The sequence below is a fragment of the Cololabis saira genome, chromosome 14 (assembly GCF_033807715.1).
Source record: "Cololabis saira isolate AMF1-May2022 chromosome 14, fColSai1.1, whole genome shotgun sequence".
Classification (NCBI taxonomy): Eukaryota; Metazoa; Chordata; class Actinopteri; order Beloniformes; family Belonidae; genus Cololabis; species Cololabis saira.
The window spans coordinates 43,968,798-43,986,930 of record NC_084600.1 but is presented as its reverse complement, the minus strand read 5'-3'; the positions used below and the strand labels follow the sequence as shown (position 1 = coordinate 43,986,930).

The following is an 18,133-nucleotide window of genomic DNA, read 5'->3' as shown; positions in this document are numbered from 1 at the left end:
AATAACTTGTTATTTGACAATTTTCACCTGTTTTAAGTAAATTTTCACTTGAGTAGAAAAATCTGCCAGTGGGACAAGATTTATCTTCTCATTACAAGCAAAAAAATCTTGTTCCACTGGCAGATTTTTCTACTTATTTTAAGTGAAAATCTACTTGAAACAGGTGAAAATTGTTTTTTTTTTCCATTGATGAGTCTTGTTAAATGTAATGAGATTTATTTGACTAAAAATGAGACATCTTAACTAGAAATAAAACAAATATTCTTGTTAAGATTTGGAGTTTTTGCACCCTAAGGCGCACCCTGCTGGAGGATCCGCTCCATCAGCGCTGCTGCGTGAACTTGAACACCTCCATAACTCCCTCGATCCACTGACGCGCACGTTGTTTTGTTGTTATTGTTGTTCATTCTAAGGATTTCACGCGAAAAAAAAAAAAAAAAAAAAAAAAAAAGCACCCATTTGAATCCGTCTAAAAATAGAGAAGTATGCGCGTCTTCTTCAGAGACGCGTCTCCTCCGTCCCGCGGCGCGCTGATGCGCTGATGCGCTGATGCGCTGATCGGACTGTGCTTCGCTGCGATCTGCGATCCGACCCCTCCCCACCCAACCCCCCCACCCCCACGAGCGGGGACGTCACGCGTGGATCCGGCAGCAGGAGCCGGGAGGAGGAGGAGGAGGAAGGATCCGGGTCTGCAGTCGGAGGAGAGACGCGCAGGGGACGTGGGAGATGAGCAGCAGCGGCGGCATGTGAGGGAGGATGTCTCGCCACGCAGCCCGTTAAACCCCCCCCCCCACAACCCCCCCAGCCCGATCCCAGCCCCACGGGAGGCTCGCAGGACCGTGGATGTAACAGAATCCTCGCGGTGTGGACGCGCTGACAGCTGACAGGACGCAGCGCGTCACGCATGAGCGGCTGCGCTTTGGGGACGCAGGACCGTCCAGATGTGAGGACCGTGGGAGATAAACACCCCGAGTAAAAGTACCGACCCCCGGCCCGTGGGGGGTGGTGGGGGTGGGAGGGGGGGCTCCCATGTTTCACCCCGGACCTAAACAGAGATGCCGGACGCGCTGACCCTCGTGAAGAACCGCACCGAGTCCGAGCCGCCGCCGCCGCCGCGGCTGCAGCTGCAGCCCGGCCAGCTGGAGGAGCGCGTCCTGGGGGTGGGGGGGCCCGCGGGGGCCCCGCGCCCCGCCTGGGTCATCGCCATCCTGGCCAGCGTGCTCATCTTCACCACGGTGGTGGACGTGCTGGGGAACCTGCTGGTCATCATCTCCGTGTTCCGGAACCGCAAGCTCAGGAACTCGGGTAAGACCCCCGGTCTCCCCCCTGGTTCCCCCGGTCCCCGGTCCCCCCGGTCCCCGGTCCCCCCCAAACCCCCTAAAGGTCACGCAGAGGTAACCCGGATGAGAGGTCGACCTCTCATCCTCAGGGACCCCCATCCCCTTCTGCTGCTTGTGGGTCACTGTTATTACATAGGCTACTGAATGCTTTGTTTACCTTGATTTGTTTGATTTTGACTATATAATTGAGTATTATATCAGAAATATTTGCATTATTTGAAGAGGTTGGATTACAGTATATGTATAGGAATAACTTAACCTGTTCAATTACTTCAATTAGTGATACGTTTTTTGCTTTATTTAAGACAAAATGGTTAAATGAGATTTTGTTTAAACCCAAATTACGAACATACATCCAAATCAAGCACAATTATGGCCCTGAACCTTCTGTTAAAGCAAAATAACAAGAAATCAAAGGTGTTTAATGGCTCAGCTGAGAACAGGAATCCTTCCCTTGAATCTTGAAGTTGGCAGATTTAAAAACATTCCCGAAGATGAAAGGTTGTGTGAATTATGTGAACTTAACGAAGTGGAAAGTGAATCACATTTTTTGTTATATTGCCCTCTGTATGATGAACTGAGAACTCCATTATTTACCGAAATGTTTGTTAAAAAACCGGAAATGTTCTGGTGCTCTGACCATGATAGAATGGACGGGTTGTTTAGCTTCAATGTTTTTAAGTTGGCTCATTTTGTTTCTGAAGCCTGGAGAAAGCGTCAGGATTGTTTATATGTTTAATTGGTACAGGGTCTGTTGTCTGGCTTTCATTTGCTTTATGTTCCTTTCTCTCTTTTTTGGTGTCTTGTAAGCCCACTCGGGCTGGGAACGTCATGTGCATGCCACGTAAATAAAAAGATCAAATAAAAAAATATATATATATATCAAGAGTATTAAGGCCAGGCAGGAGAAAAAATAAAAATAATATTTTAGAGGAGGAAGATTTTTTTTACATTATGCACTTTGAGAAAAAAGTCGAAATGTTGAGAAAAAAGTCGAAATGTCGAGAAAAAAGTCAAAATTTCGTGAATAAAGTCAAAATGTCGAGAAAAATGTCGAAAAGTCGAGATTAATGTTGAAGTAGAATTTCGAGAAAAAAGTCAAAATGTCAAGAAAAAAGTCGAAATGTCGAGAAAAATGTCGAAAAGTCGAGATTAATGTTGAAGTAGAATTTCGAGAAAGAAGTTGAAACGTTGAGAAAAAAGTCGAAATGTCGAGAAAAAAGTCGAAATGTCGAGATTAATGTTGAAGTAGAATTTCGAAAAAGAAGTTGAAACGTTGAGAAAAAAGGCGCTGGGGAACCTGCTGGTCATCATCTCCGTGTTCCGGAACCGCAAGCTCAGGAACTCGGGTAAGACCCCTGGAGAAAAAAGTCAAAATTTTGTGAATAAAGTGGAAATGTCGAGAAAAAAGGTCGAAATTTCGAGATTAATGTTGAAGTGGAATTTCGAGAAAAAAGTCGAAATGCCGAGAAAAAAGTCAAAATGTTGAGAAAAAAGACAAAATTTCGTGAATAAAGTCGAAATGTCGAGAAAAAAGGTCGAAATTTCGAGATTAATGTTGAAGTCCCCCGTCCCATCATCCCTTCTAGCTCTATCCAAGGATGTTAAAGGTTCTAGTTCTATCCAAGGATGTTAAAGGTTCTAGTTCTATCCAAGGATGTTAAAGGTTCTAGTTCTATCCAAGGATGTTAAAGGTTCTAGTTCTATCCAAGGATGTTAAAGGTTCTATCCAAGGATGTTAAAGGTTCTAGTTCTATCCAAGGATGTTAAAGGTTCTAGCTCTATCCAAGGATGTTAAAGGTTCTAGTTCTATCCAAGGATGTTAAAGGTTCTAGTTCTATCCAAGGATGTTAAAGGTTCTAGTTCTATCCAAGGATGTTAAAGGTTCTAGTTCTATCCAAGGATGTTAAAGGTTCTAGTTCTATCCAAGGATGTTAAAGGTTCTAGCTCTATCCAAGGATGTTAAAGGTTCTAGTTCTATCCAAGGATGTTAAAGGTTCTAGTTCTATCCAAGGATGTTAAAGGTTCTAGTTCTATCCAAGGATGTTAAAGGTTCTAGTTCTATCCAAGGATGTTAAAGGTTCTAGCTCTATCCAAGGATGTTAAAGGTTCTATCCAAGGATGTTAAAGGCTCTAGTTCTATCCAAGGATGTTAAAGGTTCTAGCTCGATCCAAGGATGTTAAAGGTTCTATCCAAGGATGTTAAAGGCTCTAGTTCTATCCAAGGATGTTAAAGGTTCTAGCTCGATCCAAGGATGTTAAAGGTTCTATCCAAGGATGTTAAAGGTTCTATCCAAGGATGTTAAAGGTTCTAGTTCTATCCAAGGATGTTAAAGGTTCTATCCAAGGATGTTAAAGGTTCTAGTTCTATCCAAGGATGTTAAAGGTTCTAGCTCCATCCAAGGATGTTAAAGGTTCTATCCAAGGATGTTAAAGGTTCTAGTTCTATCCAAGGATGTTAAAGGTTCTATCCAAGGATGTTAAAGGTTCTAGTTCTATCCAAGGATGTTAAAGGTTCTAGCTCCATCCAAGGATGTTAAAGGTTCTATCCAAGGATGTTAATGGTTCTAGTTCTATCCAAGGATGTTAAAGGCTCTAGTTCTATCCAAGGATGTTAAAGGTTCTAGCTCCATCCAAGGATGTTAAAGGTTCTATCCAAGGATGTTAAAGGTTCTAGTTCTATCCAAGGATGTTAAAGGTTCTAGTTCTATCCAAGGATGTTAAAGGTTCTATCCAAGGATGTTAAAGGTTCTAGTTCTATCCAAGGATGTTAAAGGTTCTATCCAAGGATGTTAAAGGTTCTAGTTCTATCCAAGGATGTTAAAGGCTCTAGTTCTATCCAAGGATGTTAAAGGTTCTATCCAAGGATGTTAAAGGTTCTAGTTCTATCCAAGGATGTTAAAGGTTCTATCCAAGGATGTTAAAGGTTCTAGTTCTATCCAAGGATGTTAAAGGTTCTATCCAAGGATGTTAAAGGTTCTAGCTCCATCCAAGGATGTTAAAGGTTCTATCCAAGGATGTTAAAGGTTCTAGTTCTATCCAAGGATGTTAATGGTTCTAGTTCTATCCAAGGATGTTAAAGGCTCTAGTTCTATCCAAGGATGTTAAAGGTTCTAGTTCTATCCAAGGATGTTAAAGGTTCTAGTTCTATCCAAGGATGTTAAAGGTTCTAGTTCTATCCAAGGATGTTAAAGGCTCTAGTTCTATCCAAGGATGTTAAAGGTTCTATCCAAGGATGTTAAAGGTTCTAGTTCTATCCAAGGATGTTAATGGTTCTAGTTCTATCCAAGGATGTTAAAGGCTCTAGTTCTATCCAAGGATGTTAAAGGTTCTAGTTCTATCCAAGGATGTTAAAGGTTCTATCCAAGGATGTTAAAGGTTCTATCCAAGGATGTTAAAGGCTCTAGTTCTATCCAAGGATGTTAAAGGTTCTATCCAAGGATGTTAAAGGTTCTATCCAAGGATGTTAAAGGCTCTAGTTCTATCCAAGGATGTTAAAGGTTCTATCCAAGGATGTTAAAGGTTCTATCCAAGGATGTTAAAGGTTCTAGTTCTATCCAAGGATGTTAAAGGTTCTATCCAAGGATGTTAAAGGCTCTAGCTCTATCCAAGGATGTTAAAGGCTCTAGTTCTATCCAAGGATGTTAAAGGTTCTAGTTCTATCCAAGGATGTTAAAGGTTCTATCCAAGGATGTTAAAGGTTCTATCCAAGGATGTTAAAGGCTCTAGTTCTATCCAAGGATGTTAAAGGTTCTAGTTCTATCCAAGGATGTTAAAGGTTCTATCCAAGGATGTTAAAGGCTCTAGCTCTATCCAAGGATGTTAAAGGTTCTAGCTCTATCCAAGGATGTTAATGGTTCTAGTTCTATCCAAGGATGTTAAAGGTTCTAGTTCTATCCAAGGATGTTAATGGTTCTAGTTCTATCCAAGGATGTTAAAGGTTCTATCCAAGGATGTTAAAGGTTCTATCCAAGGATGTTAAAGGTTCTAGTTCTATCCAAGGATGTTAAAGGTTCTATCCAAGGATGTTAAAGGCTCTAGCTCTATCCAAGGATGTTAAAGGCTCTAGTTCTATCCAAGGATGTTAAAGGTTCTAGTTCTATCCAAGGATGTTAAAGGTTCTATCCAAGGATGTTAAAGGTTCTATCCAAGGATGTTAAAGGCTCTAGTTCTATCCAAGGATGTTAAAGGTTCTAGTTCTATCCAAGGATGTTAAAGGTTCTATCCAAGGATGTTAAAGGTTCTAGTTCTATCCAAGGATGTTAAAGGTTCTATCCAAGGATGTTAAAGGCTCTAGCTCTATCCAAGGATGTTAAAGGTTCTAGCTCTATCCAAGGATGTTAATGGTTCTAGTTCTATCCAAGGATGTTAAAGGTTCTAGTTCTATCCAAGGATGTTAATGGTTCTAGTTCTATCCAAGGATGTTAAAGGTTCTAGTTCTATCCAAGGATGTTAAAGGTTCTATCCAAGGATGTTAAAGGTTCTATCCAAGGATGTTAAAGGTTCTAGCTCTATCCAAGGATGTTAAAGGTTCTAGTTCTATCCAAGGATGTTAAAGGTTCTATCCAAGGATGTTAAAGGCTCTAGCTCTATCCAAGGATGTTAATGGTTCTAGTTCTATCCAAGGATGTTAAAGGTTCTAGCTCTATCCAAGGATGTTAAAGGTTCTATCCAAGGATGTTAAAGGTTCTAGTTCTATCCAAGGATGTTAAAGGTTCTATCCAAGGATGTTAATGGTTCTAGTTCTATCCAAGGAGGTTAAAGGTTCTATCCAAGGATGTTAAAGGCTCTAGCTCTATCCAAGGATGTTAAAGGCTCTAGCTCTATCCAAGGATGTTAAAGGTTCTAGTTCTATCCAAGGATGTTAAAGGTTCTAGTTCTATCCAAGGATGTTAAAGGTTCTATCCAAGGATGTTAAAGGTTCTATCCAAGGATGTTAAAGGCTCTAGTTCTATCCAAGGATGTTAAAGGTTCTAGTTCTATCCAAGGATGTTAAAGGTTCTATCCAAGGATGTTAAAGGCTCTAGCTCTATCCAAGGATGTTAATGGTTCTAGTTCTATCCAAGGATGTTAAAGGTTCTATCCAAGGATGTTAAAGGCTCTAGTTCTATCCAAGGATGTTAAAGGTTCTAGTTCTATCCAAGGATGTTAATGGTTCTAGTTCTATCCAAGGATGTTAAAGGTTCTAGCTCCATCCAAGGATGTTAAAGGTTCTATCCAAGGATGTTAAAGGTTCTATCCAAGGATGTTAAAGGTTCTAGTTCTATCCAAGGATGTTAAAGGTTCTAGCTCTATCCAAGGATGTTAATGGTTCTAGTTCTATCCAAGGATGTTAATGGTTCTAGTTCTATCCAAGGATGTTAAAGGTTCTAGCTCCATCCAAGGATGTTAAAGGTTCTATCCAAGGATGTTAAAGGTTCTAGTTCTATCCAAGGATGTTAAAGGTTCTAGTTCTATCTAGGGATGTCCCGATCAGGTTTTTTTGCCCCCGAGTCCGAGTCCGAGTCCTTTGATTTTGAGGACTTGCCGATACCGAGTCCCGATCCGATACTTTTATAAAACAATAAAAAATGAAGAAGAGAAAAGAAAATTATGCAGGATGACCCTTTTATTATATTTTAACATGTGTACTGTAAACTGAGCACATAGGAGGTAGGCAGCTTGAACATTCTTAAGTCAGTATAAAAAAATCCTCGTTCACTCTGAAGTAATTCCACACAACAGACATGATAGCATAGGGCTGCTTCAGCTTCAAAACAAACAGGCGTGCTCTGCGCGCATGCGGTGTATGGCTGCCGCTCCGAGCCCACTACTCCACGTGTGCGTTGATTTATGGTCCCGCGTCACACCAACGCAGAGCGAACCCTACGCTGTAGACTCTGCGTCGGTGCGACGCGGAACCATAAATCAACGCACACGTGGATGTCGGCGCCGCAGCTCCGCTTCCTCCCGGCTCCCGGCACCGGGGCTCGGCGTGTCCCTCCGCGGTGCTCCCGGGGACTCTAGTCCCTAGTCCCGCAGCCCCAGTGAGTATTTTCACCGGACATTTTGACCGGAGAGATTATAAAATACCGGACTTCTGCATATTTTACCGGACAACGGAAACCCTGATATATATATATCCGATTCCTGATCGGCTCATAATGCCCGAGTCCGGATCGAGTCTGCAATCACGTGATCGGCCCCGATTTCCGATCACGTGATCGGATCGGGACAACTCTAGTTCTATCCAAGGATGTTAAAGGTTCTAGTTCTATCCAAGGATGTTAAAGGTTCTAGTTCTATCCAAGGATGTTAAAGGTTCTATCCAAGGATGTTAAAGGTTCTAGTTCTATCCAAGGATGTTAAAGGTTCTAGTTCTATCCAAGGATGTTAAAGGTTCTATCCAAGGATGTTAAAGGCTCTAGTTCTATCCAAGGATGTTAAAGGTTCTAGTTCTATCCAAGGATGTTAAAGGTTCTATCCAAGGATGTTAAAGGTTCTAGTTCTATCCAAGGATGTTAAAGGTTCTAGTTCTATCCAAGGATGTTAAAGGTTCTATCCAAGGATGTTAAAGGCTCTAGCTCTATCCAAGGATGTTAAAGGTTCTATCCAAGGATGTTAAAGGCTCTAGTTCTATCCAAGGATGTTAAAGGTTCTAGTTCTATCCAAGGATGTTAAAGGTTCTAGTTCTATCCAAGGATGTTAAAGGTTCTAGTTCTATCCAAGGATGTTAAAGGTTCTAGTTCTATCCAAGGATGTTAAAGGTTCTAGTTCTATCCAAGGAGGTTAAAGGTTCTATCCAAGGATGTTAAAGGTTCTAGTTCTATCCAAGGATGTTAAAGGTTCTAGCTCCATCCAAGGATGTTAAAGGTTCTAGTTCTATCCAAGGATGTTAAAGGTTCTATCCAAGGATGTTAAAGGTTCTAGTTCTATCCAAGGATGTTAAAGGTTCTAGTTCTATCCAAGGAGGTTAAAGGTTCTAGTTCTATCCAAGGAGGTTAAAGGTTCTATCCAAGGATGTTAAAGGTTCTAGCTCTATCCAAGGATGTTAAAGGTTCTAGTTCTATCCAAGGATGTTAATGGTTCTAGTTCTATCCAAGGATGTTAAAGGTTCTAGTTCTATCCAAGGATGTTAAAGGTTCTAGCTCCATCCAAGGATGTTAAAGGTTCTAGTTCTATCCAAGGATGTTAAAGGTTCTAGCTCCATCCAAGGATGTTAAAGGTTCTATCCAAGGATGTTAAAGGTTCTAGTTCTATCCAAGGATGTTAAAGGTTCTAGTTCTATCCAAGGATGTTAAAGGTTCTAGTTCTATCCAAGGATGTTAATGGTTCTAGTTCTATCCAAGGATGTTAAAGGTTCTAGTTCTATCCAAGGATGTTAATGGTTCTAGTTCTATCCAAGGATGTTGCATCCGGAGTTCGGACAGGGAGATGGCGACGTGCTAGGAAGCCAGAAAACCAAGATTCACCTAAAACAGTAGATAATACATTATTATAAGATTAAGCTTTGTGGCAATATCAGTTCGTTAACCTACAGTACACAATCATGTGATCTCTTGCATACCCTAGCCAACCTACACATTGGTTCGTTGTCCAATTGTCAGGGACAGGGATATTGTTTTTATTTGCATATTCAAATGCCAGTTGGCGGCACTTGAGTGGATTGAGGCCACGGCACTGGTCAGATACTTTAGTCTATATTCTGATCCTTGAAGTCCCTTAAGGACTTCTTTCCTGCATGGACCTTCTCCATCTCCTCAAAGGATGTTTGGCCCCAGGTCATCTTTCTGGTGTACTTTATTGGCATCATGGCTTCTACAATGGTTAAAACATAAAGAATAAAACAAATGTAATGTAATATAACTTTAAAATACCTTTCAGACTGAAAGGTATTTAAAGCCAACTTGTTATCTGTTAAAAGCTGCTCAGCTCTGTAACCATTAATGTGGCCTCTCTTCTGGGTGTGTGTATGTGGGATAAGGGGATGGGTGGGTGGGGGCGTGTCGGGGTGGGGGGATTGCACGTAGATGTGTGCAGCCATGTTGTTTTAAATTGTGTTTTAAATATCCGTGTATTTCTTTTGTTACTGTATTTTTTTATTGTGACCTGCTAAGGGACTGCAGATGCAAATTAGCTTAAAGCTATAATCTGGTACAGAGCATCAGATGGCAGCATTTATGTTTTAACTGTACACTGTCCCTTTTTAAATAAGATTGAATTGAATTGAATTGAATTGAATTGAATTGAATCACCCTCAGGGACCCCCCATCCCCCGCCCCCCCCCCCCCTCTTCCCCGGCCACCCCCTTGTCCCTAGTCCCGCCCCGGAACTCTGGCGTGTTTCTGCTACTTGTGGGTCACTATTATTACATAGGTAATGTGAGACACTTTTTACATTTCCTCCCCTCCATGCAAGCTAAAATGATATATCAATACTATTTGCACATTTACTATTAGTTCAGGATGTTTTCTAGCAACATACATAGTCAGAATGTGTTTAGGACAAAGGGCAGTGAAAATACGATTGTTTTTAGAAAAGTGGTCAAGTGAGACGGACCAGAAAAGTCAAGGGTGTAAAGTGAGACAGCTTGGGGTAAATGATACACTTACCTTTTCCCCTTAAAAACGACCATAACCACATGTTGTAGCAGTAAGACTCCTGACAGCTATACATTCTAGAAATAATGTCACACTGTTAACAGAATAATGGGGATTGGTCAATAAGCACAAGTTTTTCTCAACACTTGAAATCACTCTAAACAAAATCAGAATCAGAATCAACTTTAATGTTGAAAAACTTTAATGTTGGAAAATTGTCTGTACAACAGTTCTGTTTGCTGCAATAAAAGGGTAGTGAACATTCAAACGACAGAACCAATTAGATTAGAACACGTGACCCAACTATTGCTAAGTCTGGGGTAGAACAATTCAATTCAATTCAATTTTATTTGTATAGCGTCTAATACAACAAAAGTTGTCTCTAGACGCTTTCCAGAGACCCAGAACATGAACATAAACCCCCGAGCAGTTATTACATAAACAATGGCAGGTAAAAACTCTCCTAGTGGGAGAAAAGCCTTAAGCCAAACAGTGGCAAGAAAAACTCCCCTTGAGGAGGGAAGAAACCTGGACCAGGACCTGGATCATAAGGGGGGACCCTCCTGCCGAGGGCCAGACTGGTGGGTCAGGGACGTCAGCAGCACAGCAGGCAGGTGGAAGCAGCAACGGGATGACCAGGGGTGGGGACCGCAGGCCAGCACGCAGCTCCCGAAGCTCCGGCCCAATCAGCAAGTCCCAGGTTGGGGTGCAGGGTCGGGGAAAGGTTTAGCAGGGGCAGGGCCAAGGAGAGGAGTCTTGACGGACAAACCTCTCCCCCGCCTGACCGGGCCGTTACCCTGACCGTTACCCTGCCCCTCTCACTCCCACGCTGCAGGATCCGGTGTTTTGCATTCAGAGATGCTCTTCACCACCAGCAGAGGATGCTGCATCATGTACAAAAGAGAAAAAAGAGAAGAGAAGGTGGGGCCAGCACAAGAAACTACAGGAGCGACTCTAACACACTAAAGTTTACACTACCTAGAGATTTACCAACACCAGCTAGAGGTTTACTAAACACTAACTATAGGCTTTACTAAACAGAAAGGTTTTAAGTTTAGTTTTAAAGGTGGAGGTGGTGTCAGCCTCCTTAACCCAGATTGGAAGTTGGTTCCATAGTAATGGTGCCTGATAGCAGAACGCCCGCCCTCCAAATCTACATTTAGATACTCTAGGAACTACGAGTAAACCTGCACTCCGAGAACGGAGAGCTCTGCCAGGAACATAAGGCTCTATCAGGTCTTGTAAATAATGCAGAGCTAAGCCGTTTTGGGCTTTATACGCAAGTAATACAATTTTAAATTTTAAATTATATAAATATTATTATTACAACAACAATTATTCTTATTATTGTAATCGTTTCATATAATATGGAGCATTATATATATATATATATATATATATATATATATATATATATATATATATATATATATATGGTTTTGTATCACACTAATTTCCTGTATCTTTTGATTATATTGGATTTATACATCATTTTACATTTATTTATTGAACTACAGTTTTTTAATTCATTATTTAGGCTGTTCTATATTTTATATGCATCTTTCTTTAGTATTTATCCTGGTTTTGGTTGTTATATGTGGCAGGGGTAGGAGGTGATAAGTGTTTACGTCATTCCTGCTCTGTTTCCAGCGTGTTGGTGGATCCGTGAGTCCTCCCTCCCCGCCCACTAACGCGTGAGTCCTGCCCTCCCCGCCCACTAACGCAGCTCCAGCGTCATCGCTCGACCTGCTGATTAAAAAGTGCAGATTTGACTAAACACACAAACGTGATCCTGAGCAGAAGCTTTTAATGCCCCTAACTGACAGAAGTGACGCGATCCAGACCAGCAGAGGATTTAGAGGAAATGTTGCTGCTGCTGCCGGACATCTGGACCAGAGTATCACTCCATCCCTCCATCACTCCGGACATCTGGACCACAGCTGGGATTCATCATGACGTTACACTCTCTGTCAGAGTATCAGAGTATCACTCCATCCCTCCTTCCCTCCGTCACTCCATCACTCCATCCCTCCATCTCTCCATCACTCCATCCCTCCCCCTGATCAGCTTCACCAGCGCTGCGCGTTCAGGCGACAACAAAGATGCGCGAGTCATTTTTGTAATGTATTTATTTCCAAACAGGGACAGTAAGACATTCCTCTTTTACAGCAGAACAGCCTATGATTGGTCCAGGTCGTAGCAACTTGCTATTTTCCACCTGTACTGTCGTCCCTGGGCAGGTTGGTGGAATAGTGCATACAAATTAGTAGTTATAGAAAAAGAAAAAATAAGTAAAAGAGCAGAACAAAGTAAAGAGACAATAGATGAAATAGATAAATAAAAACGTGGGAGCAGATTCAGCAGAGCTGTCAGGTGTTGACACCTATTGAATCCCCACCCGTAGGGTTTGGTGTCCATCCTAGATGAAAACATCCAAATTGGCTTCCCCGTCCCCTGGACGCATAAGAATGCAGTGGGAGGAGGAGCTAGGGATAGAAATGTCCGATCTGGAATGGCAGCGCAAAATAAAATTTGTACGCTCGTCTTCTGTGTGCATCAGACACGAGTTACAGTTTTTCACAATTGTTTAAACACATTTCCTGATAGACTACCTCACTTTCTCAAAACTCTAAACAAAAATTACAAAACTCACACACAAAATGCAAAATCCTACACTTCTCTTGCAAAAGCACACTCTATCTTCAAAACAGTGTTAACTCTTCACTAAATGGTATTCCCTTCTCAAATGCCAAACACATACATCATTTGAGTAGACATTTCTAAGCACCCACTGAACACTGATGTGCAGAATGGAAGACTATAGTATGAATGGAAAACACTATATGAATGTCTCAGTAGAATCATGCATTTGTATGTTCAGTGTTACACCTTCAGCTGTTGGATGTAATTTATCACCATATAGTATTCATATGTATAGGCTACTCAAATAGAAAACACACGATTCTTTACTGTAACAACAAATAATATCTTACAGTATTTGGACTCAAAATGTGCAGTCCACTGGACATCACAGCAAGCTGTGGATGAAAACTTGACAGAAAATAGAAACAGAACAAAAGTTTTAGGCTGCATCCTGCCTTTCATCCCTGGCTGGCCACAGGACCTCGTCCACGTCGCAGGCGATGTTCTCCCTGGCCAAGCAGCGGGGGAAGAATCTCCTACAACGCCGCATGAAGCTTGACAGACCTCAGCAGTGACATCGCCCCATGCGTCCTCCATGGCCTGCAGCAGTGGGATCCGTGACTGAGGATTTCTCTCATATACCTTCCATCTCCAGGCAGAGAAAAACTCCTCAATTGGGTTGAGGAAGGGAGAGTATGGAGGGAGATATAGGACATCAACTTCTGGATGGACCCTGAACCAGAGCATCCCAATGGAAACTGACATTGTCCCAGATAACAACAAACCTGACCACCTCTGTGTCCTCCATCTGGTCTGGCTGGACAATGATGTTGTAGAGCTGGTCCAGGAATGCTAGTAGAAGTGCAGTGTTGTAGGGGCCAAGGGTGGCATGGTAATGGAGGACGCCGTGGTGATTGATGGCAGCACACATTGTTATGTTCCCTCCACGTTGGCCAGGGACCTCTGTGATGGCACGCTGGCCGATGATATTCCTCCCTCGGCAACTTCTTTTTACAAGGTTGAACCCCGCTTCATCAATGAATATCAATTCAATGGCAAATTGCTGATTGCATATTGCACAACAGCCTTTGGAGTTTAGAAATGTGACTGACTGTGTGTTCTGTGTGAACAGCAACAGAGAGAATTCAGGAAGAGTGTGCAGGGTATTGGGAATTGTGTGTAGTGTTGTGAGAAATGTGTGGTATGGAATGGGAATGTGAGTCTAGAGCAGTAAATGTGCTTGGAGTTCAGCAGGAGGTTCAGCCACCTGAAACATGAGTTTCAGGTTGTGCACATTGTGTCTGATGTTCCAATAAATGTGTTTAAACAATTGTGAAAAACTGTAATACAATTCAAGGTGCTCTATAGGATGATCTATAGGGGGGGAGACACTGATCTATAGGCTACATCTGTCCAGGAGCAGACTAGCCCTAGATGTAACCTGGATCTGATCTCAGACACATGTTCTGTTCTGTCCCAGGCTGGCTAAGTTCTGGGCAGATGTATTCCAAACCTTCTCATCTGTAAACCCAACAGGAAGTCGGCCATTTTTAATTAATCGTGTAATTTTGCCGCAATTTATGCCCTTTCTTCGGCCGCTTCTTCGCCCGAACCGTAACGTGCACCCAGGTGTGTTATACATCGAAATGTGCGTCTCCATCCTGCAACTACGCGCATTACTTTTCTCAGTCAAAAGCGTTACCGTGGCGACGCTAGACGCCAAAAAGTGCGCTCCCCCTTCATCTGATTGATCCATACAGAAAAAACTTTGTGCCTCAAGCCCCACAATACGTTTTGACCGTACATGCACAAAAATCGCTACACACCTGTATCATGTCACAACTTAAAGACAAAACTAGACGCCGAAACGCGTGCCCCCCTTCATCTGATTGGTCCATATTTGATAGTTCCCCAAAATTCACCAAATTTTGCATGCAAGCCAGGCCTGGCGATAAATTTGATATTTAATGGTTTGCATTAATGGACGTGGCCTAACGGCTCAACAGCGCCCCCTAGAAAACTTTTATCTGCCATAACTTTTGAAAGGTTTGACATAGAGAGTCGTGGGTGGTGTCATGGGACTTGGTATTGAGTCCTTGACCTTCATTGGCCTGAATTAGCCCCGCCCCTTCTTCTGATTGGTTGTCCCTTTTTTCTGCTATAACTTTTGAATGGTATAACATAGGAAGTTGTGGGTGGTGTCATTTCTGATATGCTTATGGGGGACGGTGGCCGTGAGTGCGAGGGCCCGTTCATCCGTTCATCGCTGCTTGCAGCTTTAATTTTTTTTTTTCCTTTTTCTTATACTTTCATTTCTTTTTTTTATTAAATGTAATTTATTTTTATTATTTTTATTTTATATATATATATATATATATATATATATATATATATATATATATATATATATATATACATACATACATACATATATATATTTATTTATTACTTATCTATTTACTTATCAATATTACATTACTTATTTTAAGCCATAGGCTGCTTTTTTTGCTGCTTTGTACTTTGTACTATTGTGCTGCTTCGTGTTTGAATGTTTTATGTGAAAATTCAATAAAAAACATTTGAATAATAAGATGTTGGCACCTAAGATTTAAAGCTAAAACACACACAGACACACAACACACTTCATAAATGTACACACACCTGTCTTGACAGTAACCAACGCTTGGCCAGATGTGAGAAGGTGCTGGACTTCTACCTGAATAAATTCTGTTGGCAGAGTTTTCCATTGAGTCATTATTACAGGAGAACGATGAATGTGCGTGAATCCGTCTAAAAACACTGTAATCCTGATGATGAACTGATGAGAGAATAAAAACATTAACTGCCACATCATTTAAGGGAATGTAACGCTGCAGGTAAAGCTGCAGCTCTTCCTGCTGACGGTAGTTTTTTTGTTCTACTTCAGTTGAACTCAGCTCAACGACGCTTCATTAATCCCCGGAGGGAAATGAGATCCAGTGGTCACCATATGCTCTACGTCCCCGTTCCCAGCTTTCTCACTCTAATCTGCTCCACAGACGTATTTGTCTTTTCAATTAATGAAGCCAAACATCAGTATTTCAGCCTCAAACATCAGTATTTCAGCCTCGCGTGACTCACAGGGAATAGAAGATTCACAAACTGACAAGATGGATATTTTCTGCCACCTTTGCTGAGTGGCTGTTTCGTGCTTTTATCAAACAACAATTAGGGGCAGGAAATGTGCATTTATTTGCATATCCCATAAATCAGCAAATATCTCTTCAGTAACCACAAGTTGTCTGTTCTCCCTTATTAATTAATAGTTTAAAAAGTTATATCCCAAAAGCAGCAGCTGCATGCTTGGAATTGAGAACATAATAAACACGTTTTTGTATTTGCTCAGATTTTACACTGCAAAAACTCCAAATCTTTACAAGAATATTGTTCTTATTTCTAGTTAAAATGTCTCATTTTTAGTCAGACCTTTTTTTTTCTTTTTTTTCCTTTTTTCTCTTTTTTTCTCCCTTTTTCCTTTCCTTTTTAATCTCAAAATTTCTACTTTTTTTTCAACATTTCATCTTTTCTCTCAGAATTTTGACTTTTTCCTCGAAATTTCAACTTTTTTCTCGAAAAAATCTCATTACACTTAAAACCAGACTCATCACTGGAAAAAAAACAACAATTTTCACCTGTTTCAAGTAGATTTTCACTTAAAATAAGTAGAAAAATCTGCCAGTGGAACAAGATTTTTTTGCTTATAATAAGAAGATAAATCTTGTCCCACTGGCAGATTTTTCTACTGATTTCAAGTGAAAATTTACTTGAAACAGGTGAAAATTGTCAAATAACAGGTTATTGTTCTGGTGATGACTCTTGTTTTAAGTGTAATTACATTTCTTGACTAAAAATTAGACATTTTAACTAGAAATAAGACCAATATTCCTGGTAAGATTTTGAGTTTTTGCACCGTACATTTTATTAGAGCGAATCTTTTCGAGTCTGAGTCATTTTGCTCTTTAGGAGGGTTTTATTTGGTCCTAACCTTTAGTTGAGGTTGATCACATGATTCTGAATCATCTTGATCGGATATTATTGTGAAAAAATACTTTTCTCTCAGTCTTTTCTTGAGTTTATGTGCAGAGACAGACGTGTGATCGCTGCACGCCGAGGCTTCTGTCTCCAGATCTGAGATTAAACCTCCTTTTCTGTAACAGGAAGGTATTTTTAACAACTTATCTCTGCTCCTTTTCATTTCTACTCATGCAGAACATGGCAGGACCTGTTAAAACAGAATAAAACACACTGGACACTTGAAAGAAACGCCGCTGCGTTTGGATTCAGCTGAGCGGCTTTAATGGTGAAACTGGTGTTTGAATCTCAGACTTTCAGAGGGAACGCCTGCGGCTCAGATATGTTTCTAAATGTGAGAACTTGTGGGAACAACTGCACTCGCACGAATGCAGGATAAATTCAGAGTTTAATCATACATCTATAGTCTAATGTTCCCAGACCGCTACAGTCATCTTTAAACGGAGTCAGGGAGCAAACGACCCTTTTTACTCCTTTTTACTCCTTTATTTCCTCTCAAAGAGCGACTGACGGAGACGGGATGGGTCACAAGGGCTTTCTTTATCGTTTAATCGTCTTCCTATAACTTGAACACAACTGCCATGTAAAGAAAGGTTTAACAAATCAAGTGTACTTGGATGTGGTGTAGTGGGCGGCTACGCCAGGGGTCGGTAACCCGCGGCTCTTTAGCGCCGCCCTAGTGGCTCCTGGAGCTTTTTCAAAAATGTTTGACCTTTTTTTTCTCTTTTTTTCCTTTTTTTCTTCCTTTTTCCTTTCCTTTTTAATCTCAAAATTTCAACTTTTTTCTCAACATTTCATCTTTTTTCTCGAAATTTTGACTTTTTTCTCAACATTTAATCTTTTTTCTCGAAATTTTGACTTTTTTCTCAACATTTCGTCTTTTTTCTCGAAATTTTGACTTTTCTCGCGAAATGTCGAGAAAAAAAGTCAAAACGTAGAGAAAAAAGTCAAAATGTTGAGAAAAAAGTGGAAATGTCGAGAAAAAAGGTCAAAATGTCGAGAAAAAAGTGGAAATGTCGAGAAAAAAGTGGAAATGTCGAGAAAAAAGGTCAAAATGTCGAGAAAAAAGGTCAAAATGTCGAGAAAAAAGTGGAAATGTTGAGAAAAAAGTGGAAATGTTGAGAAAAAAGTTGAAATTTCGAGAAAAAAGTCAAAATATCGAGAAAAAAAGTCGAAATTTCGAGAAAAAAGTGGAAATGTTGAGAAAAAAGTGGAAATGTCGAGAAAAAAGTGGAAATTTCGAGAAAAAAGTCAAAATATCGAGAAAAAAAGTCGAAATTTCGAGAAAAAAGTGGAAATGTTGAGAAAAAAGTGGAAATGTCGAGAAAAAAGTTGAAATTTCGAGAAAAAAGTCAAAATATCGAGAAAAAAAGTCGAAATTTCGAGAAAAAAGACGAAATGTTGAGAAAAAAGTTGAAATTTCGAGGAAATAGTCAAAATTTCGAGAAAAAAGGCAAAATTTCAAGAAAAATCTCGAGAAAAAAGTCAAAATGTCGAGAA

The 18,133-nt window shown here is 40.7% G+C and overlaps 1 protein-coding gene across 1 annotated transcript in view; it reads left to right on the top strand.

Moving 5' to 3' along the window:
• Positions 1 to 1,055: 1,055 nt before the first annotated feature.
• mtnr1bb (melatonin receptor 1Bb) overlaps positions 1,056 to 18,133 on the top strand; it is a 127,548-nt gene continuing 110,470 nt past the window's right edge. The window contains exon 1 of the mRNA XM_061740642.1: positions 1,056 to 1,305. Coding sequence (XP_061596626.1) covers positions 1,056 to 1,305 — 250 coding nt within the window. The remainder of the gene's footprint in view (positions 1,306 to 18,133) is intronic.